We start from the raw sequence: 12,799 nt of genomic DNA, 5'->3' as shown, positions 1-12,799 counted from the left end.
TAATTGTCACTGCTTGCTTAACGTGCTCAGCCTGGTGGTCATCCGCACCCATTTCTCACACTATCCCACAGACCACCCTTGAAAATAACATTTTAAAAAAAGATAAGAAAACACAACTTAAAATGTAATTTGGGTTAGAGGAGTGCATGGGAGGGATGACAAAGAATTAAAGTGATGGCCTTTCCCCACTGGGCCACCAATAACCATCAATCCCAAACAGCAGTCACTTCACATCACCTAACAGCTCGAGTCACAGAGAGTCAAAGAGCTGCTTTTTGTTATTCAGATTCAATATCATTTACATTGATACTTTTTTTATTTTGCCAGAGACATAAGGTCAGAATTGATTGAATATGTACTACCTGCATATAATGATTTCTCGTTTTTTACAATCATGTGCTAACGCTGCACAGTAATGGCCTATGGATGAAGAGACAGATGTACTACCGTCATTCGCTACACATTTGCATTAACAAATCATCATTTAATTGAAGCCCATCCAACAAGTTTATGCTACTTAAATAAAGTTCCTTTCAATAAAAGATGCCACAATGATACATGGTTGTTAACTACAAGGAATAATTTTTTTAAAAAAAATTATATTTATTTTTATGTCAAAGACTTAGGTGTGCATTACACAACCATTTATTAATTTTAATTTTGCTTGGAATAAACAACCTGACAAATGGCATTTCAATCCAGGCTACTATGGAGCAGGATCATTCCCTTTTAAATAGAACAGTAACATCACAGTCTCTGCACGGCAGGTTTCACCTCCCATCCTCTTCCCAAACATATTAAAGAACATGACTTACATAAAAGCTATATAAAAGGCATATATTATTAATTATGTCAAAGCCTTAACATTAATATAAACCTAAAATTCTGCTCCTATCAGGGAGGACCATTATTTTAAAAATATCATATTTAGTTTCCTGGGTTAATAGTTAGGAAATTACCCAATAAACTCAAATTTCTATGCTTCTTTAAAAAAAGCAGGGGAGGGTTGTTGTGCAAATACTGATTCTCATCTTGGTTTCACAAACATGTTGGTCATTTATGCCTCTTTTATGAACATTCTGATTGCATTTACCACATTACCTGAACCCCAAAACTAGCACTACCTCCCATTTACAAAATGTCTCACAGTCTTAAAATCAAGAGTGTTTACATAGGGTAAGGACATTTTCTCCCACTCCTTTTCAAGTCCTTATGTGCAAATGGTGTTTCTTTGTTCATGCTAAAGGTAAAGACACTCACTTAAAGTCAAGTTCTACCTATTGATAGCCTAAATGCAGAGCATTATGCACTTTGTGGACAGAAAAAGTATACGTGCATCTATTCACGTATGTGTACAGACCTACAGGTGAGAGTGAAAGGTGTTATGAGGGCATTATTCTGACAGCTTCTAAGCTGACAAAACTTTGTCCTTAATGCATGTTTCATTTTCTCCAAATAAAAATTACCTTTTATTTCCCCTGGGTTTATGTACCTTAACGATATGTAAAATGTTTTATTTAAACTGGCAACAGAAATCTCTGAATTGTTCAAATAAACCTCCTAATTGTTTTCTAAATTGCATTCTTTTAAAATGAGAGCAAGACTAGAGAAAAATAGGAAGAAAAATTTTAATCTATACCTCAGTAGGTTGCTTAGGGTTCCTTTTACAGTTCCTTTTACTGTAGAGACAGGTGAAATTTCACCTTGGTATAGGATTCCAACTAAATTATGGCATACAGAAATGTGTCATAAATCAACTTCAAATACTGGACAAAAGATAAATAACAGAAGATTTATATTCTGACATACAGAACAGTTTCTAACTACAATACAAAGCAAAAGAAAAAAATCCTACTGTGCTACTCCAGCGCTGCTGTTTCTTGCCCTTTTTATATGCTAACTCGGAATGGTAATTATGGATCCTGCAAGTTGACTTCTGTTTTCCAGAACTATGAGTTGTACGTAAAACATGCCTTTTCATGGAAACAATTACCATTAATCAAAACACCGAGCGCTAATACCACTCAAGTCCAACCCACCGCTGTGCCCAGCAATATATCAACCTGTCTGTTGTCAAACACGCTAAACAAACTTAAACAGACTGTTTTCACTACAAATAACAGAAAAAATGCTTGCTAAGTAATTTTTAAATTCAAATTGCTATCTCCATAATCCATTCTGTCAGTGGATTTTAATTTTAAGTATCAATCACAGTCCAACACAGACAGATCACTATTTGGCTCTGAAAGAAAGAGACACGGTGGCACTGATGAATGGAGCTGCCTGCAGAAGACTTGGTAGGACAACGGCTTCTGCTAACCTCTGATAATTTAGTACAGGAGAACACGTAACATGTAATACGTTTCACTTTTTTAGGGGTTTGTAATGCTTCATTTCCCAGCACGGACTATTAGCATAAGAAAAGAACGTTTGATTGTACATTTCACTTTTTTAGGGGTTTGTAATGCTTCATTTCTCAGCAGGGACTATTAGCATAAGAAAAGAACATTTGATGGCTCTACAGGAGTCTGAAATAACAAAACTATTTCTATACCAAGTGTGCAAGGCCCATAACTCTATTATTTTCTATTTACTTTAATTTTGAAATCAGTCTTCGAGAAAATGACACGAGAAGTTTTCTATGAAAATGAAAACCACTTCACCTCTGTTCACATAAGCATCAGACATTTATATCACCAGCAAGTTCAATACACAACTATCTGTATGCAAAGCTGTCATCTATAGCTGTGGTAATTAAGTAACTGTCTTGAAAAACCTTTGTTTTTTTCACTATACTTTGTATTTTTCCTATTTTACTCTAATTCTTCTCTTTTAGTCATTCAACCAAAAGGTAAGATTCTCACCCCCGAGACAAAGGCCAACTATTTTATCAATCAGAAAGTCAGCTCTCTTTACTAATTTCTCATCAGTGGAGATGTCAAAGTATTTGCTAAAAGAAGATGAGAAAGGGGCTGGGAACAGTGGAGTTTAGCAAACAGATCAGGCATTTACTACCAGCAAGCTCCATTATGGATTTCTGAGCTTTGTAAGCCAAGCTCCCCCAAGTGTAATTACATTTTTATTTATAATGGGTTTGTGACTGTTAACTTCATGTTGCCGAAGCCTGTTTCCCCCACACATGTTCATACACACCAATGTGAAATAGCATTCTGTATTTACTACTAGACAGTACACATTGATGATGATTCCTTTCACTTACAAATCAAAATTGAACATTAATGAAAATATATTCATAACACAAAAAAAGCCAAGGCATGCAGGGGCTGGGACAGACCATGTGCATATGAACAGATCACTCTTTCACATAATCAAATTATTTTTCACAGCTTTATGTAGTAGGAAGGCCACTACAAATCCAGTATAGAAGGATAGAAGGATGCTACACATAGCAGACTACAATTTTAGTGCTAGTGATAGCCAAGATTAGTGCAAATGTAACTAGGAAAAAAGGTCTGAAGTCCACCCAAAGCCAATGTGTTATTCAGTTGAGCAGTTTGTTCATTCACAAACCTGTCCTCCTGATAGAATTTATCACCTTTGTTGTATCATTAATCCCTCCCCTTCTCATTTAGGTAGAAACCCCTGTATACTTTACACCTACTTTTAAATGCTTAATACCAGTAGCCACAGGAGAATCTCTTCTCCCCTTGAAAAACTGCAAATAAAGATGTCAGCTATTGAGTATATTTGTGGCATCTCCAGCAGCTGCTGTTAAATACCAGCTGGTCTAGCTGATTAAAATTACCTCCGAGTTGGTATTATAAAGATGCCTGGGCAGCGCTGCTGTATTAATGGATTATTGAGTGAGCGATGAAAACCTTGGCCAGCTGATGCGTTTTATTACAGATAGGCTTTATGATGTGTAATCACTGTAATTTTTACAACTAGAGAAAATATGAAAAAAGGAGTCAAAAAATCCCCATAGAAACGGATTTAACTAGATTATTCCTACCATTCTGTTTCTTAGAAGGAATCAAAGTACATAATTACTGTGTTAAATATCCAGGTACAGACCTATATACACAATTTATCCCTCTATCTATATGGGTATGTTATCATCAATACAGACAAGCAGAGAATACACATGGACATATGCAGTATGCATACAATTTGTGTGAATAGATATTTACTATGTCGTTGTCTGCCAAGCCATACAATTGGCTACAATGGGATCACATGACCTAAAATAGTGTTGAACTGTTCACCAGCTGGGCAATAGCTGAAAATCCAAATCTGGCCAACTGGACTGTAGTTTGCAGTCCAAGGGACAGGATCATTTCTCTCCCTTTGCCATTTCCCTTTAGTTGTTTTCTGATAAGCCAAGGTTTTTATAGAACTCTACCAAATTGTCCCCAGATCCTGTAACTTCCAGCTTATGTTCAAAAGAAGGTATGGCAGTTTATTGGCTCAGCTGGTTCTATGGCTGCTACAGGGGCCAGGACCCTACTCTATCAGTTTCCAAGGTCCTTCAAATGCACTGTCCTATTAATGGTACTTATGGCTCCTGAATGCTCCCAATTGTTTTAAGAATAAGCACGAACTTGCTGCAGGCTGTGGCCAATTAAAATAGATGAAGTAGAAAATAAAAATTCATTCAAATATGTCTCTGGGTGAATTGGGATCTTGTAGGAAAAGATAGCCTTCTCAGACTGGATTCTCTTTTAGGTAAGCCACAGTTTACAGTTGTATTTAAGAACAGTGTTTATCATCAAGTAGGATCAAGTGTGTTGTTTGGGTTTTGCTGTATAATATTTAATATCAATTTTTTACACATCCAGAATAAAATACATCCAACTTGTGACTGGAAAGCAATGAAACTTATTCTTTTTATTTAGCAAAGGTACCAAAATGCCTCTGTGAAATTATTCTTTCAGAGCCAGAGGCCTTGGTCAGCTTTTTGTATACCTCCCATAGAAGCCCAGCAGTGTGTTCTGAGGATGAGTTTTATTCATGTAAGTAACAAACACTTCTAATTAGAGCCACATGTGATGAGCAACGTGAGAAATGAGGTTAGGTAATATTTTGAGGTCAAATGCTTTTTTAAGAATTATTTTATTATACTGCCTGAAACAGGTTGCTAATGAAGATAATTTCAAAAAGGGAATTCCAGAAGTATTTTGAGTAATGTTTCATTAAAATAGGTGTCTAACTTATTAAAGTGACCATGCTTTTGAAGAACCACAGTCATTTTCAATATAAAAACACTGGTGCCCTAACTGGTTTGGCTCAGTGGATAGAGCGTCGGCCTGTGATCTGAAGGGTCCCAGGGTTGATTCCGGTCAAGGGCATGTGCCTTGGTTGTGGGCACATCCCCAGTTGGGTGTGGGCGGAAGGCAGCTGATCGATGTTTCTCTCTCATCGATGTTTCTAGCTCTCTATCCCTCTCCCTTCCTCTCTGTAAAAAATCAGTAAAATATATTAAAACAAAACAAAACAAAACAAAAAAAACACTGGTATGCTGGCTTAAACAAACTAATCATTGTTGGTTAAAGCATTTGGTTTGATCATGTTTTCATGGAAATGAATGTAGTCATTTGTGTGCAAATTTGATATTGGAATTTATTTGCCATTTTGTCCAATCTCTCATTCACAAGGCAACCATCCATAAAATTTCTGATAGCTGGTTTGCAGTCCAAGGGACAGGACCATTTCTCTCCTTTTACCATTTCTCTTTAGTTGATTTCTGATAAGCTAAGCTGGGGACTGCTGAGCCTCTGTTGAAATATTGGGGTGAAGGTAGAGGATTTTTCCACTTGCTGATTCAAAATCTGCACTCCCACACAAATTATTTGGACTGGTTCTTCTCTAGCCTTCTATAGAGGCTACTCCCTGTTCCATTAATAATTCTCAAATACCCAAGTGATGTAACATAGAGCACACTGCTTGACATTAGTGGGTGTTTAATAAAGCAAATGCTGAAGGAATGATGGCTTAAAACAGTTCTAGTTTTAAAAATTTTAAACTGAAAAAATCCAATCACCCTACATTAATGAAATCAAGTAAAAGATATAAACTTAAAAAGCTAAGAGAAAATGACATACACAGTTTAATCAAATTTCCTTAATGTGAAAACTTATAAATCTAACAGTTAGACCAAGAGACAAACTTCTGACCAACTAACTGATCACACCACCTCACATTTACTACTGTTTTAAAACTGCATTTTCCACAAAAGTGTAGGAGTGAAGTCAAAGGTAAGAGGAAAATCATATTAGGAGCTGGTCCACCCTGATTTGGCACAGTCGTTCTAAATACCAAGAAGCAGGGCAGCTTCCTGCCTAGAGCTGATCAAGCTACAGAAAGACAGCTAGGCATTGATGGGCTACACCAAAGCAAAAGGCATTTGCTATATGGAGGCTCAGAACTCCAGAAATAACCATTTCCCATTAATTTTCAATTTAAAGAAATAATATTATTTATCATTTTTATTATTATTTAGAAGTATGAGATCTTAACTAGAATTTTATGATCCCTGCTATGATTTATCATTATTTTCTTTTAATTTAATGAACACTTTGAAAATGTTTCCTATGTGCCAGACACCGTTTAAGGTACTATGCAAATAGAAGGCTCCACATGGCAAACCTATAAGGAAGGTAATCTTAATTTTACTTTAATGCAACTTTTGCAAGCATCCATTGCAATGCAGTACCTGCACTCAAGTTCTGGGTTGCAATGAATGAAGAGTTCAGCAATTGTAAGAAGGGACAGATAAAATATATTATACATATTTTTTTCTGAATAGTTCTTGTTTCAGATAAAATAAAGACCTTTTCATTATAAACTGATAATTAAAATGAAGTAAACCTACAATACATACCAAATATCAACATTATATAATTCTACCCATTAAAAATACATTTGGCCCTAGCTGGTTTGGCTCAGTGGATAAAGCTTCAGCCTGTGGACTGAAGGGTCCCGGGTTTGATTCCTTTCAAGGGCACATGCCCAAGTTGTGGGCTCAATCCCGAGTGGGGGGTGTGTAGGAGGCAGCCGATCAATAATTCATCATTGATGTTTCTATCTCTCTCCCTCTCCCTTCCTCTCTGAAATAAAAATATGAAAAAAAAGATACAAAAATAAAGTAAAAAGAAACAAACATTTGTAGTTCTGTTCCCTCCATTCCTCCCACCCCAGGCATAGAGATTTACCATCTTCATACTTGGGGTCTGGTCACTAGAGGAACTGAATTCTGGTTCTCTTCAGTGCCACTGATCTGGCTGAATTCTGACAGTGTTCACAATGCTGACTGTTCTCACTAGCTGTATTTTTAATAGTTTAAGTCCCATTAACTTACTTAGGTTAGAAGTTGTCTTTAATAAAAGTTGAACCTACTCAGCATAGGTGTGATCTCTCAGCCTGTCATTAATTCTTTTCTCCCCAGTCCTAATCATTTTTACATTGTTTCTGATGCCTCCTAATTAGGGCTATGTCTATTAAAACAATTATCTATTCTAAAAGGTCTAACATATTTTCTCCAACAAATTTCATGTAATATAACATTTAATTTCAGTAAGATTTTAAATAAAATTCAGTAAAAAAATCTTTTAAAATGTTTTTAAAGTTTGGGAAATTTTTTAATGCTACACATGCCATTTGCAGTTTAAGTTATAATCAGAACCCTTTGGAGGAGATACAGTGATATAAAAATATCATCTGTAACATCATATAAAAATACCTAAGAAATAATAATTGAAGTACAATGAAAATAAAAGCATTATTTTTATCAGAGAAAGCAAATTTTAATGAAAAGTTTTTAGAAAGAAAATGTATATGTATATATAAGACAAACTGAATTACTAGCAACATGCTACCAATGAGATTTAAGCCTACATCTGTTAGTGGTGGTTGCTGGGAGAGTTTCTGCTTTGCTTGATCAGAGGAGGCAAATAAGATTGACACCAGCCTCTTGAACAAATATACAGCCTTGAACAATTACCTACTGATCTACTAAATAACTGATGTCTAGCTGTTTTACTTTAATTCAACTTTAATCCCAGCGTCCTGAGACCATTTAGCCACAATCAAGAAGAAAGGCCGAGAGAATCTGCAGGTCTGCATACTGTAAGCCACTGAACCACTGCCAGAGCTCCTATCTCCAGACTTGTTACTTTTTAGGAAAATAACAAAAAGCACCATTTGTTTAGGCCATTGCTAGTTGAGTTTGTTACTTGCAGCCAAATGCATTCCTGATATAGTGTTCCTTATATTTGTGCTCCTACAGCAGATTGTGCATGACTCTAATCATTAAATTATATCAAAATAATGTTGTTTACAAATATATCACACTAGACTAATCATAGTATTTACCCTAACTACATAGATGTAACTTTAATAGTGAATGGGATATTCAAGCCATGATTTTATCTAAGTCCGTATACTTCAAATCTCATTTTTTTCTCTATGCAATACTGTGAGCTCCTTGTGAACAAATGCTTAACATTTATTACAAATTAAAATATTTGTTACATTATACTGGGAGGTATAGTGGAGAGATGTGTGAAATCTGCCATGGAATTAGCTGCCTGTGATGATATCAAACTCACCAACAAGAGATTTGCTAAGTTCGAGATATTAAATTATTTAATATGGATATTAAAGAAATCAGATTGAAGCGTTTCATAAGTAGGTAAAAGAGTGACCTTTCAGATCCTAAAAAGCTGGGATTCTGTGCAGGGCCAATGACAAAGCCCTATGGCCTGGTGTCAAATACCTCACTCCACCTGGGTCACAATATATTCATCCATACTCAATGAACATGGCAGTTACATAAAACTACATTTCAAGCCTAAATGTAATATTCAGTCTACACATTTCCCATTTTGAGCAAAAAATATAACAGGAAAGTGGTGAAGTAAAAATATTCAGTCAAAAGTTTTTGTCGAATCTGGTAATTTGACAGGAAAGAAAACGCAGCTCTAACTTGTCCAAACTGTTCTGGTAAGTACATGATAGTACCAGAAAAATCTCCCTTCCTAGGGACTTATCTATTTTTTTAAAGTTCTAATATATTGTCAGAGATTAAGGTAAATACATTTGACTGTACTGAAGATTGTTAAGACAGAGTTATTTCATATTAAGCATTCTTGCCATGTCCTCCATTTTTCGTAATTCTTCAAAGATTACTGACAATGGTTCAAATATACCTTTAAGGTGTTTCAGTTTTGTGGATGTTGACATAACATACTCATTAACAATAATTAAGTACACTCTTACTTATGTCCTCACATTTTTTTCTTATATGATCAATTTTTAATCAATAGAGACAACTGAGAAAGTAACAAAAAGTATAAAGAAAATAAACACCATCCATCATTCCCTCTTAGACATAACTACTCTTAACAATGCTTGCCAGTCTAATTTTCATATAAAAACATATGTACATTTTGCCTTGGCATGGCTATTGGCCTTGGGCTGTCCAGTGCCCTTGATTTACTATTTCCTCTATAGGAGGCTGGCTTCTGCTCACTAACAAGATTCCTCTGATTCCAGGATTTGTACCTTCCTGGTCTCTGTTGCTAATCTGGTCACCCTGAGTTTGGCTCATAATCCAACCTAACACAATCCCTGTGGATGCCTTTGTTTCCTACCATAATCATAGACTGAATCATATTAGGGTGTGAATATAGGCTTAAAAGGTCAAAGCCTGGCTCAGCTTCTTGGTAGGTGGTTAATCTAAATAAGCCTTTATAAGCCTTAATTTCCTCATCTAAAAAGTGGGGATAATAGCAGTACCTATCCCAATGTGTTCTAAGGATAAACAAAATAATCTATGTAAAGCCATCAGTATGATCCTGGCCTACAGAAAATACTCAATAAATATTAATAATTGTTAATAATTATTTCAAATAATTTATTATTCTTCCCATAATTCTTAATCATGATAATTATTCAAATAGAAGGGAACATACTCAGCTTTTTCAACAGGAGTAATCCTGGGGGAATACCCAGCGGCGGGTGACAAGATTATCATTGGACCTTCACCTTCTAATCCCTCATTCTGATTTATACATTAAATGTATAAGATAAAACTCATTGAAAAGAAAAGAATATTTCAATCATTAACTGTGTTTAGAATAGGAAGCTTTTTGCTTAAACTGTTGGAAGATAATTTTTAAGGTAGGTAACTACCCTGCTTTAATGACTAAAAGTTATATTGTTTAACATGTTTATATTTCAAATATCGTTTAAAAAAACTTAGTAGTCATACATAATTATACTGTGATGTGTTAGAACAAATACACTGTGATATAAATATTTTAAAATTATTTCACAAAATTAAGCAGATTATTTATCAATAACCAAGAACCTCGACAATTAAATTATTATAAACCACCACAGCAAAACAATTGCTAATCCAGAAAATAGAAAAAAAAGGGGAAATGGAAGATGTACAATAAACATTTGGGAGATATGAAATTTATCCCATGAGTGTCGTAAAGAGCTCATAATTTACAAATGTCAAAGCCCAAGTGTGTTATGAGGGTCCTTCCTCAAAAGTGACATTAATTGCATATCCCACAGATGCTTATTATGTATTCTATTTATAGCAAAGTATAAAATGTAGTTGAAAATATACAAATTCAATATATTTAAGGTGATAATAAGACATAGTTACTCTCTCCTCTTCCTCAGCTATACTATAACAACCTGATTTGGGGCCCCAATTATTTCTTTCCTAACTGGCCTCAATGTCCTAACCTTGTTAATAGCTATTTTAAAATAAACTTTTATGTCTATAAACACAAACATAGTAGCTAGACTTATAAGTGTAAATTACAATTCATTAATAACCTACAGTGCTGCCAAATACCCATGTTACCCACAACTTTCTTATTTCAAGTGGGAATGATGAAGCTGCTCTCAATGATGAAGCCAAGCTGAAGTCACAGAAATGAAAACAAGCATCATTAAAAACAGGAAAGCAGACTTCTTAAATTACAGTTTAGGAGTTCCAGAGAATAAAGAGAGCTCAATATTTATTAGTGAACGAGTCTGTACAACATGAGGACATAAAGAAAACATTCATTGATACTTTTTACTTTGGACTAAATAAATTGGTCCTAAACCTTTGACTTGTTTGAGATTCTTTGTAATTCAAATAATGAATTTATATTTACTGAGCATCTACTATGTACATCTCAATGATATCTTTTCAATTTTTCATGTTCTACCTAATTGTGAGATGGAATTTGCAAGAAATATTTACCAAGGAACTACCTAATAGTTCACAAATATGTTCTATTGTTTTAATATAAAAGATCTTTTTGTTGTCTGTAATACTGCATAACTAATTTATATTTATTAAAACTGCTATCTTTGAAATTTGCCTACTCACCTTATAAGCCACTGAATGAATACATACAAATACACACACACATATCTAGGGAGCTCCCTATTTTTTTGCTACAGAGTTATGTGGCTAAAGAAGATTAATATATTATGTTCACTGTGAAGGGCATTGAACTTACTTTTCAAAATGCACTTCTGAGGGTAGAACAGAAGACCATACAATAAAATGGAAAGATTATAGGACTGTTTGGGTTTGGGGCTGGCTCCATGTGTGTATGACCTGTGCAACCCTATACTTCTTAAAATGCTTGGTTTAATGATCTGCTGCTGTGCCATTTTAAAATTCTGACTAATTTTTTAAAGGAGGCCATTCATTTTTATTTTGCACTGGGCTCTGCAGATTATGGAGCCAATCCTGCTTGGATTTGAATTATGACCTAGTTTCCTTCTCTGTAACAAAGTGGTAACAATTACCAGGGTTGGTGGGGATATTAGGTGAAATATCATATGTAAAAGCTATGAGCACAGAGCCTGGCACATAGGATAGAAATGAGATATGAAATGAAATGGAGCTGAACCAGTTAGTTCTTGCTCTTACTCTTATAAATCTACACACAGGGAAATCGTCATAAATCATAATTAGGTAGAGCTGCAATGTAAACTTATAATACTTACAACCCATATATCTGTGGTGCAATTTCTAGTCTGTTCAAGTGCATGTAGAGCTCAATATCATGCTTCTTCAGTAGATGATCCTGGATTTGGTTGACTTTAGTAACAATAGCAACTGTTGGCCCTAAGTCCTGTGGTCTAGCAAAGGGGATGGGAGTTAGCAGTGTTTCTTTCCCCTAAAAACAAGAAAAATACAACAAGTATTATATTTCAATTTGAAATTAACAAATATGTGGACGTCGTTCCTGAATACATTTATCAATTGGAGTTTAAATAAGAACCAACAACTAGTCTAAATAGAATCAATAATCATTTAATGACAAATGCTTATAATATGGAATCACATGTTGATCATCATAAAGATGATTGTGAACATAAAGGCCAGAAAATGCCTTCTAAAATACTTTCTACCTGTATTCCCTTTACCAATTTCTCTGGTGATGTTACGCATTACAAGATAATTCTGGCTAGAGGTAGTGGTGGCCACTAGTCTATTTGTCCATGGGCAGTCTATCTAATCAGCCATAGTACCTAAAAGAAACACTCTAATGAAAACATTTTTCTCGTGGCATAAAACTAGAATATGAAAAACAGCAAATGAAAACTTTTAATTTGAGCTCTCAAAACTATAAAAAAGTCAGAAAATAAAGGAAACTAAAACTAGAAAATAAGATGTTCTTTAATTGTCCTTTATCAATTTAAATAGCTAAGCAGACTAAAATTAGCTGATTTAAAAAAACACACAAGACAATTTGTATGGACCAAGTACAACATCTTCTCCCACGTTTCACAGTATGAAAGATATAACTGTAAC

At 34.8% G+C, this 12,799-nt stretch overlaps 1 protein-coding gene across 1 annotated transcript in view; it reads right to left on the bottom strand.

Annotated features, from left to right (window-relative positions):
* TBC1D5 (TBC1 domain family member 5) overlaps nt 1-12,799 on the bottom strand; it is a 421,112-nt gene that overhangs the window by 132,913 nt on the left and 275,400 nt on the right. Inside the window, exon 14 of the mRNA XM_070433344.1 lies at nt 11,989-12,161. Coding sequence (XP_070289445.1) covers nt 11,989-12,161 — 173 coding nt within the window. The remainder of the gene's footprint in view (nt 1-11,988; nt 12,162-12,799) is intronic.

Source organism: Myotis yumanensis, unplaced genomic scaffold (assembly GCF_028538775.1).
Source record: "Myotis yumanensis isolate MYYU_CA2020_CCGP unplaced genomic scaffold, mMyoYum1.0.hap1 SCAF_14, whole genome shotgun sequence".
Taxonomy (NCBI): Eukaryota; Metazoa; Chordata; class Mammalia; order Chiroptera; family Vespertilionidae; genus Myotis; species Myotis yumanensis.
The sequence above is the reverse complement of the archived record's forward strand: the minus strand, read 5'-3'. Positions and strand labels throughout refer to the sequence as shown.